The 15,014-nt window shown below is 31.4% G+C and overlaps 2 protein-coding genes across 7 annotated transcripts in view; one reads left to right on the forward strand and one right to left on the reverse strand.

Moving 5' to 3' along the window:
• Nucleotides 1-1,248: 1,248 nt before the first annotated feature.
• LOC131844257 (uncharacterized) lies at nucleotides 1,249-9,382 on the reverse strand. 2 transcript variants are annotated; one of them, XM_059193091.1, is made up of 7 exons: nucleotides 9,013-9,382; nucleotides 8,313-8,442; nucleotides 7,471-7,695; nucleotides 6,643-6,838; nucleotides 6,015-6,244; nucleotides 5,122-5,302; nucleotides 1,249-4,557 (listed from the first exon to the last, which is right to left on the reverse strand). In XM_059193091.1, the coding sequence occupies exons 1-7, from the start codon at nucleotides 9,353-9,355 to the stop codon at nucleotides 3,976-3,978; spliced, it is 1,887 nt and encodes a 628-aa protein (XP_059049074.1). In that variant the 5' UTR covers nucleotides 9,356-9,382; the 3' UTR covers nucleotides 1,249-3,975. The 2 variants fall into 2 exon arrangements, with proteins under 2 accessions (XP_059049074.1, XP_059049073.1); XM_059193090.1 differs by having other exon boundaries at nucleotides 5,122-5,314.
• Nucleotides 9,383-10,366: 984 nt separating this feature from the next.
• The window catches only part of LOC131844613 (E3 ubiquitin-protein ligase UBR5), a 36,445-nt gene continuing 31,797 nt past the window's right edge, over nucleotides 10,367-15,014 (forward strand). For all 5 annotated transcript variants that reach the window (XM_059193549.1, XM_059193550.1, XM_059193552.1 and 2 more), the window contains exon 1: nucleotides 10,367-10,621. In XM_059193549.1, coding sequence (XP_059049532.1) covers nucleotides 10,560-10,621 — 62 coding nt within the window. In that variant the 5' untranslated portion in view covers nucleotides 10,367-10,559. The remainder of the gene's footprint in view (nucleotides 10,622-15,014) is intronic.

Below are 15,014 nucleotides of genomic sequence, written 5' to 3' on the forward strand. Positions count from 1 at the left end.
CTCAATAATATATATAAATTTCAGCTTTATTAAAATGACGTAAGTTTATTTATAAAATAGTATAGTTTAGGGGGGTCCGGCGGGGGGTTGGAACTACACTAAGGGTCTGGCAACGAGCAGAGCAAGTTATAATACTGTTACGAGCAATATGTGAAAAAATGGAGCATCTTAAAATAACGAATTTGATATGAAATTGTATACACCGTTGTTACCCAATATACGGTTTAAATTAGTCTGGTAGGATAAGGAACCAAGAAAACTGTCTGGCAATTTAGGAAACTCAGTTTGAGAGGACTCTCAATAATATATATAAATTTCAGCTTTATTAAAATGACGTAAGTTTATTTATAAAATAATATAGTTTAGGGGGGTCCGGCGGGGGGTTGGAACCACACTAAGGGTCTGGCAACGAGCAGAGCAAGTTATAATACTGTTACGAGCAATATGTGAAAAAATGGAGCATCTTAAAATAACGAATTTGATATGAAATTGTATACACCATTGTTACCCAATATACGGTTTCAATGAGTCTGGTAGGAGAAGGAACCAAGAAAACTGTCTGGCAATTTAGGAAACTCAGTTTGAGAGAACTCTCAATAATATATATAAATTTCAGCTTTATTAAAATGACGTAAGTTTATTTATAAAATAGTATAGTTTAGGGGGGTCCGGCGGGGGGTTGGAACCACACTAAGTGTCTGGCAATGAGCAGCGCAAGTTATAATAATGCTATGAACAATATATGAAAATATGGAGTTTCTTAAAATAACGAATTTTATATGATTTTTTTTACACCTTTGTTACCTGGTACCTGCCAAAGGAACCACGATCCAGGTTTCATGTTTGGGGATCGTTCTTACCTGTGTTGGGGACACACATACAAGAACTTTCACGTTTACTAAAATGACGTATGTCTGGCAGTCGTGGGCTCTTGGGCTATGATTTTGGAAGAGAACATGCGATATACTTTCCGACACTCACCAACCGATGTGCTAAGGCGCTAGACCAGGGCTATCATATGTGATATCTTTATTACCTGACAATCTTAGGAGTAGGATAGGACTACTAAAAACGTTATTCAGGAAGCGTAACATTAATAGCATCTACGGATAATTTCCCCTGACTAGAAATCAGATTTAGATCAGAGGTAAATGAAAGGCGAATTAGTGATGTATTTTCTTCTGATGTTTCTATGGCATACTAATTCTTTATACCTTGCAACTTAAAAAAATACTTATAAATTAAAAGTCAAGTATAACATTCATTTATTAATTGACGAATATACAAATTACATACTTGCACGGTTTTTAACGAGTAAAAATAGACTGTATTTAAGAGCACTACCTATAAGTGTGGTACATCTTTAATCCAGTTGAAGAGATACATTTGAAAATCTTATATCACTAATTAATCACATTGTATTGAGATCTATGAAGACGTCATTTCTATAAAGACTTGATTCATAATTATATATAGTGGATTATAGTAAGATACATTATTGGATATATTTCTTTATGATTTTTATTATAAAGTTGCAAAGATTAATTTTAATATTTAGATGAAACAACATGTAATCCAATATTTAAAAGCGAAATATAGCCTAATAAGGACCGTGGCATAAAATGAACAGAAAATGAAAACGTTGTACTTCTTACAGAAAACTGAAGTTTTGGAAGGTAATGAGTGATACCCAAATAATAAAGTTGTAACTTTAATACTAGAAATATAACATAATTCGACGACTGCCAAGTATCTATTGCAAAGTCCCGCCACGCCCGTTACATAATTATGTCAGTCAAATTTCGTTAATGATTATAACAACATTTAATATTAAAATTATTCTTTCCAGTAGCTGCAAACAAGAGACCAATCTATTTCGTTTCTTTTTCAAAGATTACACTTCAATTAACAAAGCTAGTTAGGTTTAGTTATGTGTTAAGATTAAGTCTCGCACACAAAAATAAAGAGCGAATGAAATTGCTTGTTTAAAGAGCAAGCGTAAGCACAATTTTCTACGCCTAATTATAAAGGGGTCATTACGAAATCACAACTCTAAATTCTCGACCAAAAGTTACATCTTTTAGTAAGAATTTTCATTCGGCCTGTGGTTTTACATTTATTTGACTGTTGTGAAACGTGAATACGACTTACAAATATCAGCTACACAAAACAATTTAAATTTCAGTCGAGTATTACTAGAATTACGACTTCGAATTCGGAATTTTAAAGTAGGCTCTCTGGATCGTCATACCAATGACAATAAAATAAACTTTTATACAACATTAATTTCAGTTTCTAAATATGTTCTACATTATACATATTTCCAATCAAGATTACATATTGCGTATACATGTTGTTACAATATCCATCTTTCAGTTCAGAATCAGTCGTATCATTTAGATTCTAATATGAACACGTTCTCGAATTTATCATTTCTAGATATACCTAATACAAACAGTACTATATGTACTATGTAAATATATCAGTATTAATTTTCAACTTTTAGTTGATTATATAATTACTTAGTTAAAAAGAAATCATGTGCTCCTTGAAATTATTGTAAACTCAGATGGGCACAGCTTTTCACTATCTTCAGCCGAATTTCTATTACAGTTACAGCTTCAACGTTTACTTATAGTAAACCCAAAATCTGCTTCTGCGAACAAATACCTTCGATACTGCCATTAAAGGGCGTCATCGAATATATTATATCGTCTACGATTTATGATTACGATTACGTTCCAATTCGATTCCACTGAAACTTAGGACTCCAGGCTTTGGTTGTTTGTTGGTCGCACCAGAACCATTTTATTATGTAAACAGACCAATAAGTGGCTAATATATCACGAGATTCATTTGGTTCAGAAATTAGAATCAGATCCGAGTCAACAAAGTTTTGTCTAACACCATAACGCTAACACGGGTAAGCCCTTTAAGTAAAATATCTAATCATATTTTCGAGATTCATGAATAATATTAATCTTGTTGGTCTTCACTGTTAGAAATATCAAATGCTACGTTTACATTCAGCCGCTTCCCCTGCCACTCGCGCTGCCGGAAATATTGCCGGGCGACAATTGAGCGAGAGGGCTGAATGTAAACACACGCTGCCAGTCCTTTGACTCGCGCACGAAAAACCGACAATCGAGGGAGCACCGGGCAGCGCCATTGACATGGGAAGTATCGTATTTACACTCTCACGCTGCTCACTGCCCTGCCAACTCGGGCTGAGTGTAAATTGGGCATAACATGTTTCGTTTTAATTGGTGTTCACAGATTCATACATGATTTATTTAAAAAAAAAAAAGACCAATTTTGTATGTAAAAACAGAGTCCACATTGCTATGGAAACAATGTATTTATTTCAGATTGACTGCTGTGCATTGTTAGCTACTCTTTTTAGTGTAACATTTAAACTTTATTAGTCAGATCTATGATAGAATTACAAAATTTTAATATTGAATAACATCCAAAAACAGACCCATCTCCAACAATAAAATTTAATGAATTTTATTTATGTAATTATTACATTTTATGGATTAAAATATTAAAAAAAAGTATGAAGATAATAATTCCAAATAATATTCAGGACACTAGGTTTACATGCACCAAGTTACCACAAAAGTCACCAAAAACTTAAACTTTATATCTTTATTTTTTGTATGTAGGCCGACAAATGCCTACGACTAACAATTGCAGCCTTAGACAGGAAAAGACATATTTGGTACATTTGTACTAGTGGGCGCTTGTAGTAAATTTCAAATGTGTAAACTAGTATTATCATGCTTTAAAATCAGAAAATTGCCAAATAAAATTTACGATATGGTTTAACATAAAATAAAAGCTGACCATACAATGTATTTACGTCTTATATAATTGTAAACTGAATTGAGTAGTCAAAAGAAAATATCGAGCGGCATATGAATAATGGAATTAATACTGGAATTTCATAATCATCATACATACTTTTGTATATTATAGTTTTAATTTTTTTGCAGGCCTGAGAGTATAATTTAGGGTAACTTGCCTCTTGACAGCCGAGCGTCGAGGCCTTCGTCCGTTCCACTCTGCTTCAATTTTACGCGCTAATTCAAAATCACTCTTCTCTTGTTCAATTAACTTTTCGATCCTTAATTGCTCATGTAAAATATTTTTAAGATCACAATTTTTTAATGGACTAGATAGATTTTTTACAGCTAAATTAACCTTATTATTATTTACAGAATCAGAAATGTCTAAATCTTTTTTAAAAGTCGACTTTTTGGAGTTACTTCTTAAACAAGACTTCTTCTCAGATGACACCTTTCTGTCTTTTAACTTCGCCTTTTTTGGAGTTGTTTCATTGTCATCTTTTGATATACATCCCATTGACCGAGTACGTCGTATAGTAGTACTCATATAAGTGTTACCCTTAGCAATTTCATCTATTTGGCATATTTGTTTATTTCTATTAGAAGCATTTCTTGTTGCTGGGAGTGTATACACAAAGGGAGGCCCTGTTGAAGGAATAGTCTTCTTATCACATGATCTAACGTTTGTTTCACACTTTGCAGTATCCTGTAAAAATATTTTAATAAGTTATAAAGAAGCAATAATAATCTAATCCAGAACAATATACATAGTGGCATCTAGTTCAAATCTAAGCAGAACATGTACTGCGGTTACTAATCAACTAATATATAAACTTACATACATTTTATATTTTCACATACATGCATGAGTGTATTAATATGTTACTTGTATCATGTATCAGATCATTGAGTTTACCGTGCGAAAAATATGTGACATAATACAACGGCGATTAGATTAAGTTCGTTACTTTATTCATTCCACAAAAACTATATTATTTCAAAAGTTCTTCAAATCACCTTTTGCTAAGAAATATCAATTGTACACTATACTTGTGGAGAACTAAGAAAATATTATTTCCCATATGTTATGATCGCTATTTACGATAAACACGCTTGTTAAGTACATGTGAATAGAGCATATGTAACATAATTAATTAAATTTAAATCATCAGAGAAAATTCAAATCACATATAATTTAATTTAATTATAGATTAACTATGCATAATTTCCTGCAAACAGCAAAGAAATAACAGGGTAATTGTATACTTACTTTTGCCCTAAGTATATCAAGTGCTATGACAAATGCTGAGGGTAAGTTTTTTGACAAGGATAAATTCCGCAGATGACAGAGACCTTCAATATACTGCACCCTGCTTGGTGCTACTTCTTGTTTTACAGTGATTTGTTTATGTTTTGCATGCACTCCTGGCACACGAAGTGGTAACTCCTTACTAGAATTAATACTAAAAATAAATACATACTATTTAATACTTTGGGTAGTTAAATGCAAGTGTTATTTTTCCCAGTTAGTTGTTAACTGGTTGATAATGTCATATTGCATTAATCTTGCCAATGTTACATATTCTTCATAATGCAATAAAGAATCAATAAATATTCAACTGTTAAACAATATAAATCACAAAATCAGAAATAAAAAAATATATTTTATATAGGTGTCAATTTCTTTAAATAAACTTTATATATATACTATATATTACTATAAATTAGTCCTACATTTGATATAGAGTAGTCCTACATTAACTATCAAATAATACAACAAAAAAATTGTTAAATGCAATACTTATACAGTTCTAGCATCAAGCCACAAGCCAAATTGGCACTCAGGATACATTTAAGATGCATGGAATTGAGAATGAAGAAGGGTAGACGAATTGCCAAACCTTTTAGAATTATTACATTCACGTCACAATAGTCATAGATATAATATCATTCAAATGATATGTATAATCATTTCAATGAATATATTAATTTGAAAAATAATTACTATGAAATCCATGTTCCAATGCAATAAATTATGAATGAAATTTGATAATTATATTGTATATATTAATAATTAGGTATAGTCTGAAAATGTACACTAGTTTTTGTATGGCTGTTATATTCATGGCCCTTTTCAAATGCTACATAGACAATGTATCTTACCTAGTAGGGTCAGTTCCTTCAATAGGTTTGAAATAGCATAATTCTTGATGCATAGAGTCAACACTGCCTCTCCCCAATCTTGTAATTTGAGATTTATTGGTTTTGTGTCGAAGTACTCCAGAATGTGGCAATGGTAGTGATACTAATAATGATTGAACCACTTTTTTCGATTTTGGATATTTATCATCTTTTCCATCATCTTTAAAGCAATTAGTTTCTATTTCTACTTCCTGTAAAATATATAATAAACTGTAATCTGTACTGAAAAACCTAAGACAATAATATTTAAAAAAATGCCAATTAGGACCACAATTTTAGTTCAATATCATTTTACTAATACTTTTAATAATAAAAGTATACACACAAGATATAATTGTATATACCACATAATTTATATAGGCCCTATTCTCTACTACTGAGAACAAAAGAAACTAGTTTCCAGAAATGGCAACAAAGAAACTACAATGGTAAGAGAATATGCCCATGGTGCTGTTTGATCATGTGGATAATTATTTGGCGATAGATACCTTTTTCAATAACAAGCACACCATCAACTTATTTGCCATTCAATTAGCATAGATATTTTTCATTTGTACTGCACAATAAGTATTCTATCATTTATGTGTACCTTATCTTTGACAGTGTCACCATTCTCTTTATTCCATACCCCAGTGTTATCTTTAACTTTCTTGTCTATGCTACTTTTCAATAATTTACCATAACTTGCTAATATTTCAGGAGATCCCTTATCACTCAGCTTGACTGAAGATACTTTAGGGGTAGAACTATCTGTGCTTGTATTGTCATCTGTTAACAATGGACTACTGCAAAAAAATATTAATGTTTTTTATTTATCGATAGTGGCAATTCCAGTTCTAATGACTAATATCATACATGTAAGAAGATTGTAGATCAACATGGTCTTCAATCTTCTTATATATAATATTCAAAATTCTGAGTATTTCAGATTTTCTGACTAAGTTTTACATTACAGAGTTTTCCAGTTGAGACTTCTATAAACAGTCATTTATATACATTATTATATACAAAAACATTCTGCACTCCTTCTCTAGACAAACTATAAAGTGTGTGAAATTTCATACTCCTCATCCAAACTATTTTTGTAATAAGGAGTATAAGGTTTTTGCTTTAGGTCTTAACAATTTTAGTTTTTTATTATCTACATTTATTTTGGGGTTTTTGTTTCCAATCATGTCAACCCCATTATATCAACCTACCTACTGCTACTACTACTACAACCTAATTGTAATGAATCTTAAAAATAAAATTATTACAACAAAAATTAATACATGTATAGTTACAAAAAAAATGTATTGAAGTATTATCTAACAATTGAACCTGAAGTTATATAGAGCTTGTACCCATAATACATATATAACTTCAGGCTAGAAGATGTCCTGTGATCTGTTCTGGTCTATAAATATATGTTACTTACTTTTTGACAGTAACAGGTGCTTGCAACTTTGTCAAATAACCATCAATTTTTGTTGTCTTATATTTAGTATAGTTAATGGCACCCCTCAGACTTTTCTTTCTGGACATGTCTTCAAGAGCTGAACTTTTAAGACTATCATTTTGTATTTCTTGTGCTAATGTCTCATCTTGCTTTAAACCCTTCAAATATTTTTTATGTGCTTCAGCTTCTTCTTCTTGGATTTTTCTACAAAAATAAAATTATAAACTTAAGTATTGTTTTCAGTTGCAATGTCTATAGAATCCTTGTGTATACTAAAGTTAGAAACAGTAAACATTGTTAATCTTTAGTACATTACTTGCTTGTTATTATTTTTTAATTATATGATTTGATAAAACAAAACTTGATTATTTAGGAATCTAGTAATAAGAAATTTTAATTACCTTTTTGTTAAATATTACTATTCTGAAGAACTTATATTTATTTTATTTGAATAAAGATTATTCCTAGTCTATTCTATTTGTTAAAGACTGTAATATACTAAAGAATATAATTTTTAAAGAAGTAATTCAGCACAGACTAAAATTAAGTCAACAGTTAAACAAAGACTACAACAACAACAAAGACTGTAAGACACATTCCTTCCATTCTTATAAGACACATTACTACACATCACAATATTTTCTGCTTTCTTATATAATTTTAAAGTTAGTAAATATACTTAAAAGTAATGAAATGTTAAAAATATATGTCACAGTTTTTAATTTTAATAATGATATTTTTACTGAATTAATATATTTAAATATCCAGCAAAAAAAGTTATTAAAATTCAATAAAAGATATTGATAAAATAATAGACATACCGAATTAAAAATTCAGTCTCTTGAATTTGTTTTTGCTCAAGTCGTAAACGTTCAGTCCTTAACCTCTTTAGTTCAGCCTCATATTCCAATCTTATTTCACCAGGAGCACTTAATCGCATCATAGGTTTTTCTTCAAAATAATTAATATATATAAACATTAATTAAAGACATTTGGATAAGCAAATTGTAATCAGGTGTGGCTCAGAATTATAATGTAATAACCACTCTACTACCTAGTAAAAACTGCAGATTTATTTCAATCAAAAAAAATTCAGGACTAGATTCAGTTAAAACAAAATTAAATTTCATTTCATCTTTGTCTAATTGAATAAGACTATTTCAGTATATTACAATTGTTCTGAACACAATTTTACTGTACCATAAAGTGTTCAATTACATTGGCACATGCTTACAATAACACCAATTTTCCATAACTTCCTCTGCTTATAAAATAATAAGCAGAGCACCTCCGGATATAACTATATATATATTTCATTACAAACCCTATGCTGAGACAGCAAATGCCAATATCTGTAAGGTCAACTCTTTTGCATTGATACTAACTTGCCACAATAGGATCCAATTCTTTTAATATCCCAACAAATATTTGCGTTAATGCATTAATTTTGATAATTCCAAGTTTATTTACTTTCGTCAACAAAAATCATATGTTATTCTACAAATAGAATTGTTTACGTACCTTCTGGGAAACATAAATCTTCTCCTTTCGTCTTAATGTCGATTTCTCTTGAAAACTTTGATTTAATGAAATTCCAGAGTTCAACATTAACTAAACTTTTTCTTTTTGTTGATGCTCGCAGCCAAGATCCAATTCGCAAGCGACATAGAGGACAACATAGTGCATTATTTTCTATACTACCATTAAAGCAGTGTTTGCAAAAATCGTGGTAACACGGTAAAGTTACAGGTTCTATAAGGATAGAATGACAAATAGAACAAAATAAATCTTTCAACTCTAATTTTTCTAATTTCATTAATTTATTTTCAATTTTAAAAAGTCGTTTCTTTAACTTGGTCGCCATTTTAAAAAAAACATTTTTTTTATTCTTTTTTTCTGGCAGGCTTTAACTGAAAGCCTTTCTGCCCACTGAATATTAACACAGATAACATATATTAATAAATTCTGCCTCGGCTTTGAATAGTGCACCGTAATGTTACCAAGTTACTTGCACAAAATACTGCAACTTTGAGAAACCATCGAATAAGCCGAATAAAAATTATATGTAATATCGATTTTGTGTCTATTTTTCGTTAATACATTGTAATTTTTTTATTGTTAAAGTAGATGTTTGGATGTTTATTATTTATAATTTGTTGAACACGTTGAATGGGTTTTATTGGGGAAAAATTTAGGTCATAATATTTCGTGCATGCAACACATTCTAGTATTTAGTATTATTATGGTTACTTGTCATGGAATATTTCTTCTAATTTAATTCAAATTTTTATTTTAATTTGTAAACACTAAATTCTCAATACTACCAATATGACAGATGCCGAAAGTATATACATAATTCATTTAATAGACATTTATGATATATTAATAAACTGCATAAATCATATTTTATTGTTTTTCCTAAAATTTATATTTTAACTTACCTAACTAGAACCACAGAAGCTATTCACTTTAACAATCCACCGACAAGGGCCACAGCCAAAGTGAAGGTTTTCCTGCTCGCTTAGGTCTGTGACCCGGGAAACCTCCGGAGACACGGCCTACAGTAAATTTCTGCCAAACCATAAATAATTAAAAATCCTAAAAATTATCAAAAATTTTAGGATATATAAATGTACACACCTAATACTCATACAACAATAATTACCTACGTAATATACTAAAATTGATTATAAATCGCAATTTAGATGAAATGTTATTAATTAATGAATATATTAATATATATTAATAAACGAAATAAATTATTATTAATTATAATATAACATAATGATCAGTGTGCCATTGCACGCTTTTATGTTATTAAAAGAAAATTTCAGTTGTACCAACATAATAATTATTAGAAGCCATGTTGATATTTTCCTTCTTTTTTCGTCGTATACCGACTCACATGTATTTGAGAACGAGAAACGATCACGAAAACCATGAGAAATATGGTGGTTACAAGAGGACTTTAGATGGTTGTTCTTTTGTTCATGATATTCATTTGAACAAATGTTGAAGTGTTCTTGTCTCTAATTGTATTATTGCAAATTCAAGACGATTCCTTGGAAATGTCTTCAATGCATTTTGTGGTTCAACCCTTGCCTGGAACAGAGGATCAATTGATAGATAGGTAACATGTTCAATTCTATTTGATCTCCATTTTTCTTAGTAGGAATCAATATTTCACAATATTTTATGATTGTTGTAAGCCTAACTTGTTGCTAAAAATTAATGGACAGCTTTGATTGCCAATATATCGCATATGGCCACGTTTCTAGAGTAATTTTATACTGTAATGAATAGTTAACGTTATCCAGCCAATAGTAATAATCAGAGACCTAACATGTATCAATTATTAATTCAAATTGTTAGAAATAATTTGCACGCCTTTGTTTCCATTACGTTTTCTCCTTATATCTTTCGATCTATTTGCGTTTTCCTCTTTTAATTATGTTAATTTTATTATATCCCAAATCTATAGATCGCTTAGCCGATAGGTACATACAACTAAATCCTATTTTTTATTTAGGATATTGTCAACATTGTCAGTGACGCGAATTCTTATAAATGACAAAGTAAAAAATTATTGTAATCATTTATAACCTAAGCATCACATATTTGTATAGAGTAGGTATTTTACTACCTGGATTTTATATTGTTGTACATTTTATTACATATATATTTACTGCAGATGGAATTCTTTTAGACTACCATTAAATACTTTTTTTTGAGTGTAATCTTCAGCAATATATATTTTTTTATTGAATTGAAAATAGTTATGTTTGTTGTTATTTACCAGTTTTGTTATTATTTATTAAGTATTAAAGTTAAAAGGAGTTATGATTTAACATATCTGTGGTCTGTTGTATGTTTATATGTACCCTCATAACTTCTAAACTACAAACATAATTAGATAAATGAGCTATAATTGACAACAACAAACATATTTGTTTCATACTTTATAGAGTATATTTTTACAGTAGATAGATAAATATATTGTTTGGATCTTTATTTATTTATATAACTTTAATGCACAAAATACCAAGGTAAAAGTATATATGGCGGACTTAACGCCTTAAGGCATTTTCTAGCAGTCAACCATAGGCTGTGCAGAGAAAAACTGTAGGCGGTGCAAATATAATTAATAAAAACAATAGGTCAAAAAAAAAAAATTATACATATACTAAAAGCAAATACATGTAAACACATGCACATACATACACAAATACATATATATATATATATACATATAACATATATCAATCTATAAATAAATATAAAATAAAATATATAAATCAAATATACCATATATATATCATATAACATAGTCTGACAATGAAAAAGTGAAAACAGGGAGTGAACATAACAAAAGATAGGAAATAGATACGAAAGAAAGAAAAAAAAAAAGATCAATTATAACTTAGAAAATGTACACACTAAAGAGCAATATATAAGATAATATACATTCCATTATATATATAATAGAAAGGTTACATATTGGAATAATATTCTCACAATTTACGTTTTAAAGAAAATCTACTCGTGGCGGTTCTGATATCAAGGGGTAAGTTGTTCCAAAGTTTGATAGCCTGAACGGCGAAAGAATAGTGGACGAAACCGGACAAATGAGCCGTGATATGAAGCAGACATTTTCTGGTCGTGCGAATAGAGCGAATGGTGTTGTCCCCATGGAAATGAAATTTATTTTTAATGTAATCAGGAGAATTAGGATCATGTAAAATAGAATAGAGTGTACATAGCATACGAATATTTCTACGATAACGGATAGGTAGCCATTTAAGCTGTGAACGAAAAGAAGAGATATGATCGAATTTGCGCAAATTAAAAATGAAGCGAATAGAGTTGTTGAGAAGACGATCCAATTTGTTTAGAAGGTCTACGTTCATGTCAGAACAACAGACATCAGCATAATCAAGAGTGGGGAGAACTAAAGATTGAACAAGGATAATTTTAGTACTAATAGGGAGAAAGTTTTTCAATCTATATAAGCTACGCAGAGTAATAGTGATTTTACGGCTAATGTCACCAACATAGTTGTTCCAGTTTAGCGTATTGTCCATCAATAAACCCAAATTTTTCACTTGAGAACTGAACGCGATTGGTTGCTTATTGAATAAAACAGGGGGTAAAGTGTCGAAGTTAATTTTACTTAGTTGTTGACTGCTTCCAAAGACTATTGCCTGACATTTGGAGGGATTAACAGATAGGCCAAATTTTTTGGACCAATTGAGTATATGATCAAGATCAATATTCAATTGGCCGATGATATCATTGAGCTCAGATGCAACAGCCTGGGAGTAGATCTGGAGACCATCCGCGTACAAATGGTAAGAGCATTTGAGACATTTAGTAATAAAATCTATAAAGATAGAGAAAAGTAATGGAGATAAAATACCGCCTTGAGGTACACCAGCAACAAGATCGCACCAATCCGACAATGCCTGATTGGCACGAACTGCCTGCTGACGTCCACGAAGATAGGAGCTAAACCATTTAACAACCGACGATGAAAGCCCAAGATGTGAAAGAATAGCGAGTAAGACATCATGGTCAACGGTATTGAAAGCATTGGAGAAGTCGATTAAAATGAGAACTGTTAATTTAGAATGTTCCATGCCTTTCCTCACATCCTCAGTAATTTTCAGTAAAGCCGTAGTGGTGCTGTGTCCAGGGCGAAATCCAGACTGGAAAGGGCTTACTAAATTGTTTTTAAAAACAAAGTCAGATAGCTGACTATGGACCACAGCTTCTAGTATTTTGGAGAGGAAAGGCAGGATTGAGATAGGTCTAAAGTCTTTAAGATGTTGTGGGGATGATACTTTAGGTAGTGGAAGAACGAAAGCATTTAGCCATGCTGCAGGAAACTCGGAAGAAAGTAACGAAAAATTAATGATGTGAGTAATGATAGGAACTAAATGTTTAAGTGAGAGAGTAACCATAATCCTACTCACATCGTCCGAGCCAATACAATTAGACTTTATAGAAGATATTATCTTGTAGACTTCATCGTCAGTAACTGGTGAAAATAAAAATTCTACAGATAGTCTGGGCCATGAAGTTATCTCAGCTAAAGTAGTGGATTTCTGAGAATCACTCAAAGTGGGAACTGTGGAAAAGTGCCTGTTCAGGTCATTTAATGAAAATTGTGAGGTAAAATCATTAGGCTGATTGCACAGCCCAAGCGATTTGAGAAACTTCCAGATATCAGCCGATGAGGAATTTTGTATATTAGAATGGATGAAACGGCGTTTAGCAGCTCTTACCATATAGTTGCAGCGGTTACGTGTTAATTTAAAATTCTTCCAGTTCTCCTCACAACGATCCCTTTTGAAGACCCTAAAAGCACGATCACGCTTTCTCATGGCCATGCGTACTGCCTCTGTTATCCAGGGAGCTGGGCGTCTTTTAACCCTGACAAGGTGGGCCGGTGCATGTTTATCCATGATTTCAAGTACAGACAGATTAAACGCGGACACCATGTCATTTATACAAGAGGCAGATAGTACACATGACCAATCAACAATATTCATATCCTGGCCTAATTTCGTCGTATTAATTCTTGAGAAATTGCGGAGGCGCACTACGGCTGGTTTTGGCTTTAAACTTTTAATATTGTACGAAACATAAATAAGGTCATGTCTTGAGAATTCTGGTGCAGAAAATTGGCCATGTTTCAGTACAGATTCTGGTGATGTTACAAAAACGTGATCGAGCCAAGTGTCAGGAGAATCTATATTAGTATGAGTAGGACCAAGGGGTAATACCGAAAGCCCTGCTGACTTTACTATATTGCGCAGCTTAAGCGATCTGTGTGTGTTACGGAGCAAGTCAGTATTAAAATCACCCATAATAATGTGATGTGTGTGCTCCGCCATAACTACCTCAAAAACAGATTCAACGTCTTGAAAGTATCAACGGAAGGAGGACAATAAACGACACCGAGAATGACCTTTGTTCCCCTAACATCAACCGCCACGAATAAATATTCAGCACTACCGGAGAGGGATGAACTAAACAAAGTTCTATAAGCGAAATCACTTCGTAGGTACATAGCTACACCACCTCCCCGTCTATCAGTCCGATCGTTTCGTAACAGAATATAGCCAGGTAAACTTATATAGGTTGAAGGTATGCTGGGTTTTAGCCAGCTTTCAGACACCAGGATTATATCCACAGTATTAGAAATGAAGGTATTCATGATTTCTCCATGGTGTTGTGGTAAACTCTGAGCATTAATATGGCAAATATTCAAATTACGCCGCGAGTTCACTAATTCATTACTGAGATGCGCGGAGAGAGAACGCTCGGATAGTGACTCATCAAGAGATTCAAATGAATTATTAGAACTATGGGCTGTATAAAATGAATCATTATCAGACATTTCAGAATAAACTAAATAAAAATAATAATTATATTAATAAATAAAAAAAAAATATATATATCCTACAATATGTATATATATATCTAAAAAATAAATAAAACGTAACCGTTACACCGACAAT

This window comes from Achroia grisella, unplaced genomic scaffold (genome assembly GCF_030625045.1).
Source record: "Achroia grisella isolate CSIRO2021 unplaced genomic scaffold, CSIRO_AGI_Agris_v1 utg402, whole genome shotgun sequence".
Taxonomy (NCBI): domain Eukaryota; kingdom Metazoa; phylum Arthropoda; class Insecta; order Lepidoptera; family Pyralidae; genus Achroia; species Achroia grisella.

What these genes read in the sequence shown, in the direction of transcription:
- LOC131844257 (XM_059193090.1), bottom strand. Translation starts at nt 9,355, where the DNA reads ATGGCGACCAAGTTAAAGAAACGACTTTTTAAAATTGAAAATAAATTA. An exon ending in GTGACACTGTCAAAGATAAG is followed by an intron (nt 6,245 to 6,642) that starts GTACACATAAAT and finishes TATATTTTACAG; the next exon opens with GAAGTAGAAATAGAAACTAA. An exon ending in TTGATATACTTAGGGCAAAA is followed by an intron (nt 4,558 to 5,121) that starts GTAAGTATACAA and finishes ATATTTTTACAG; the next exon opens with GATACTGCAAAGTGTGAAAC.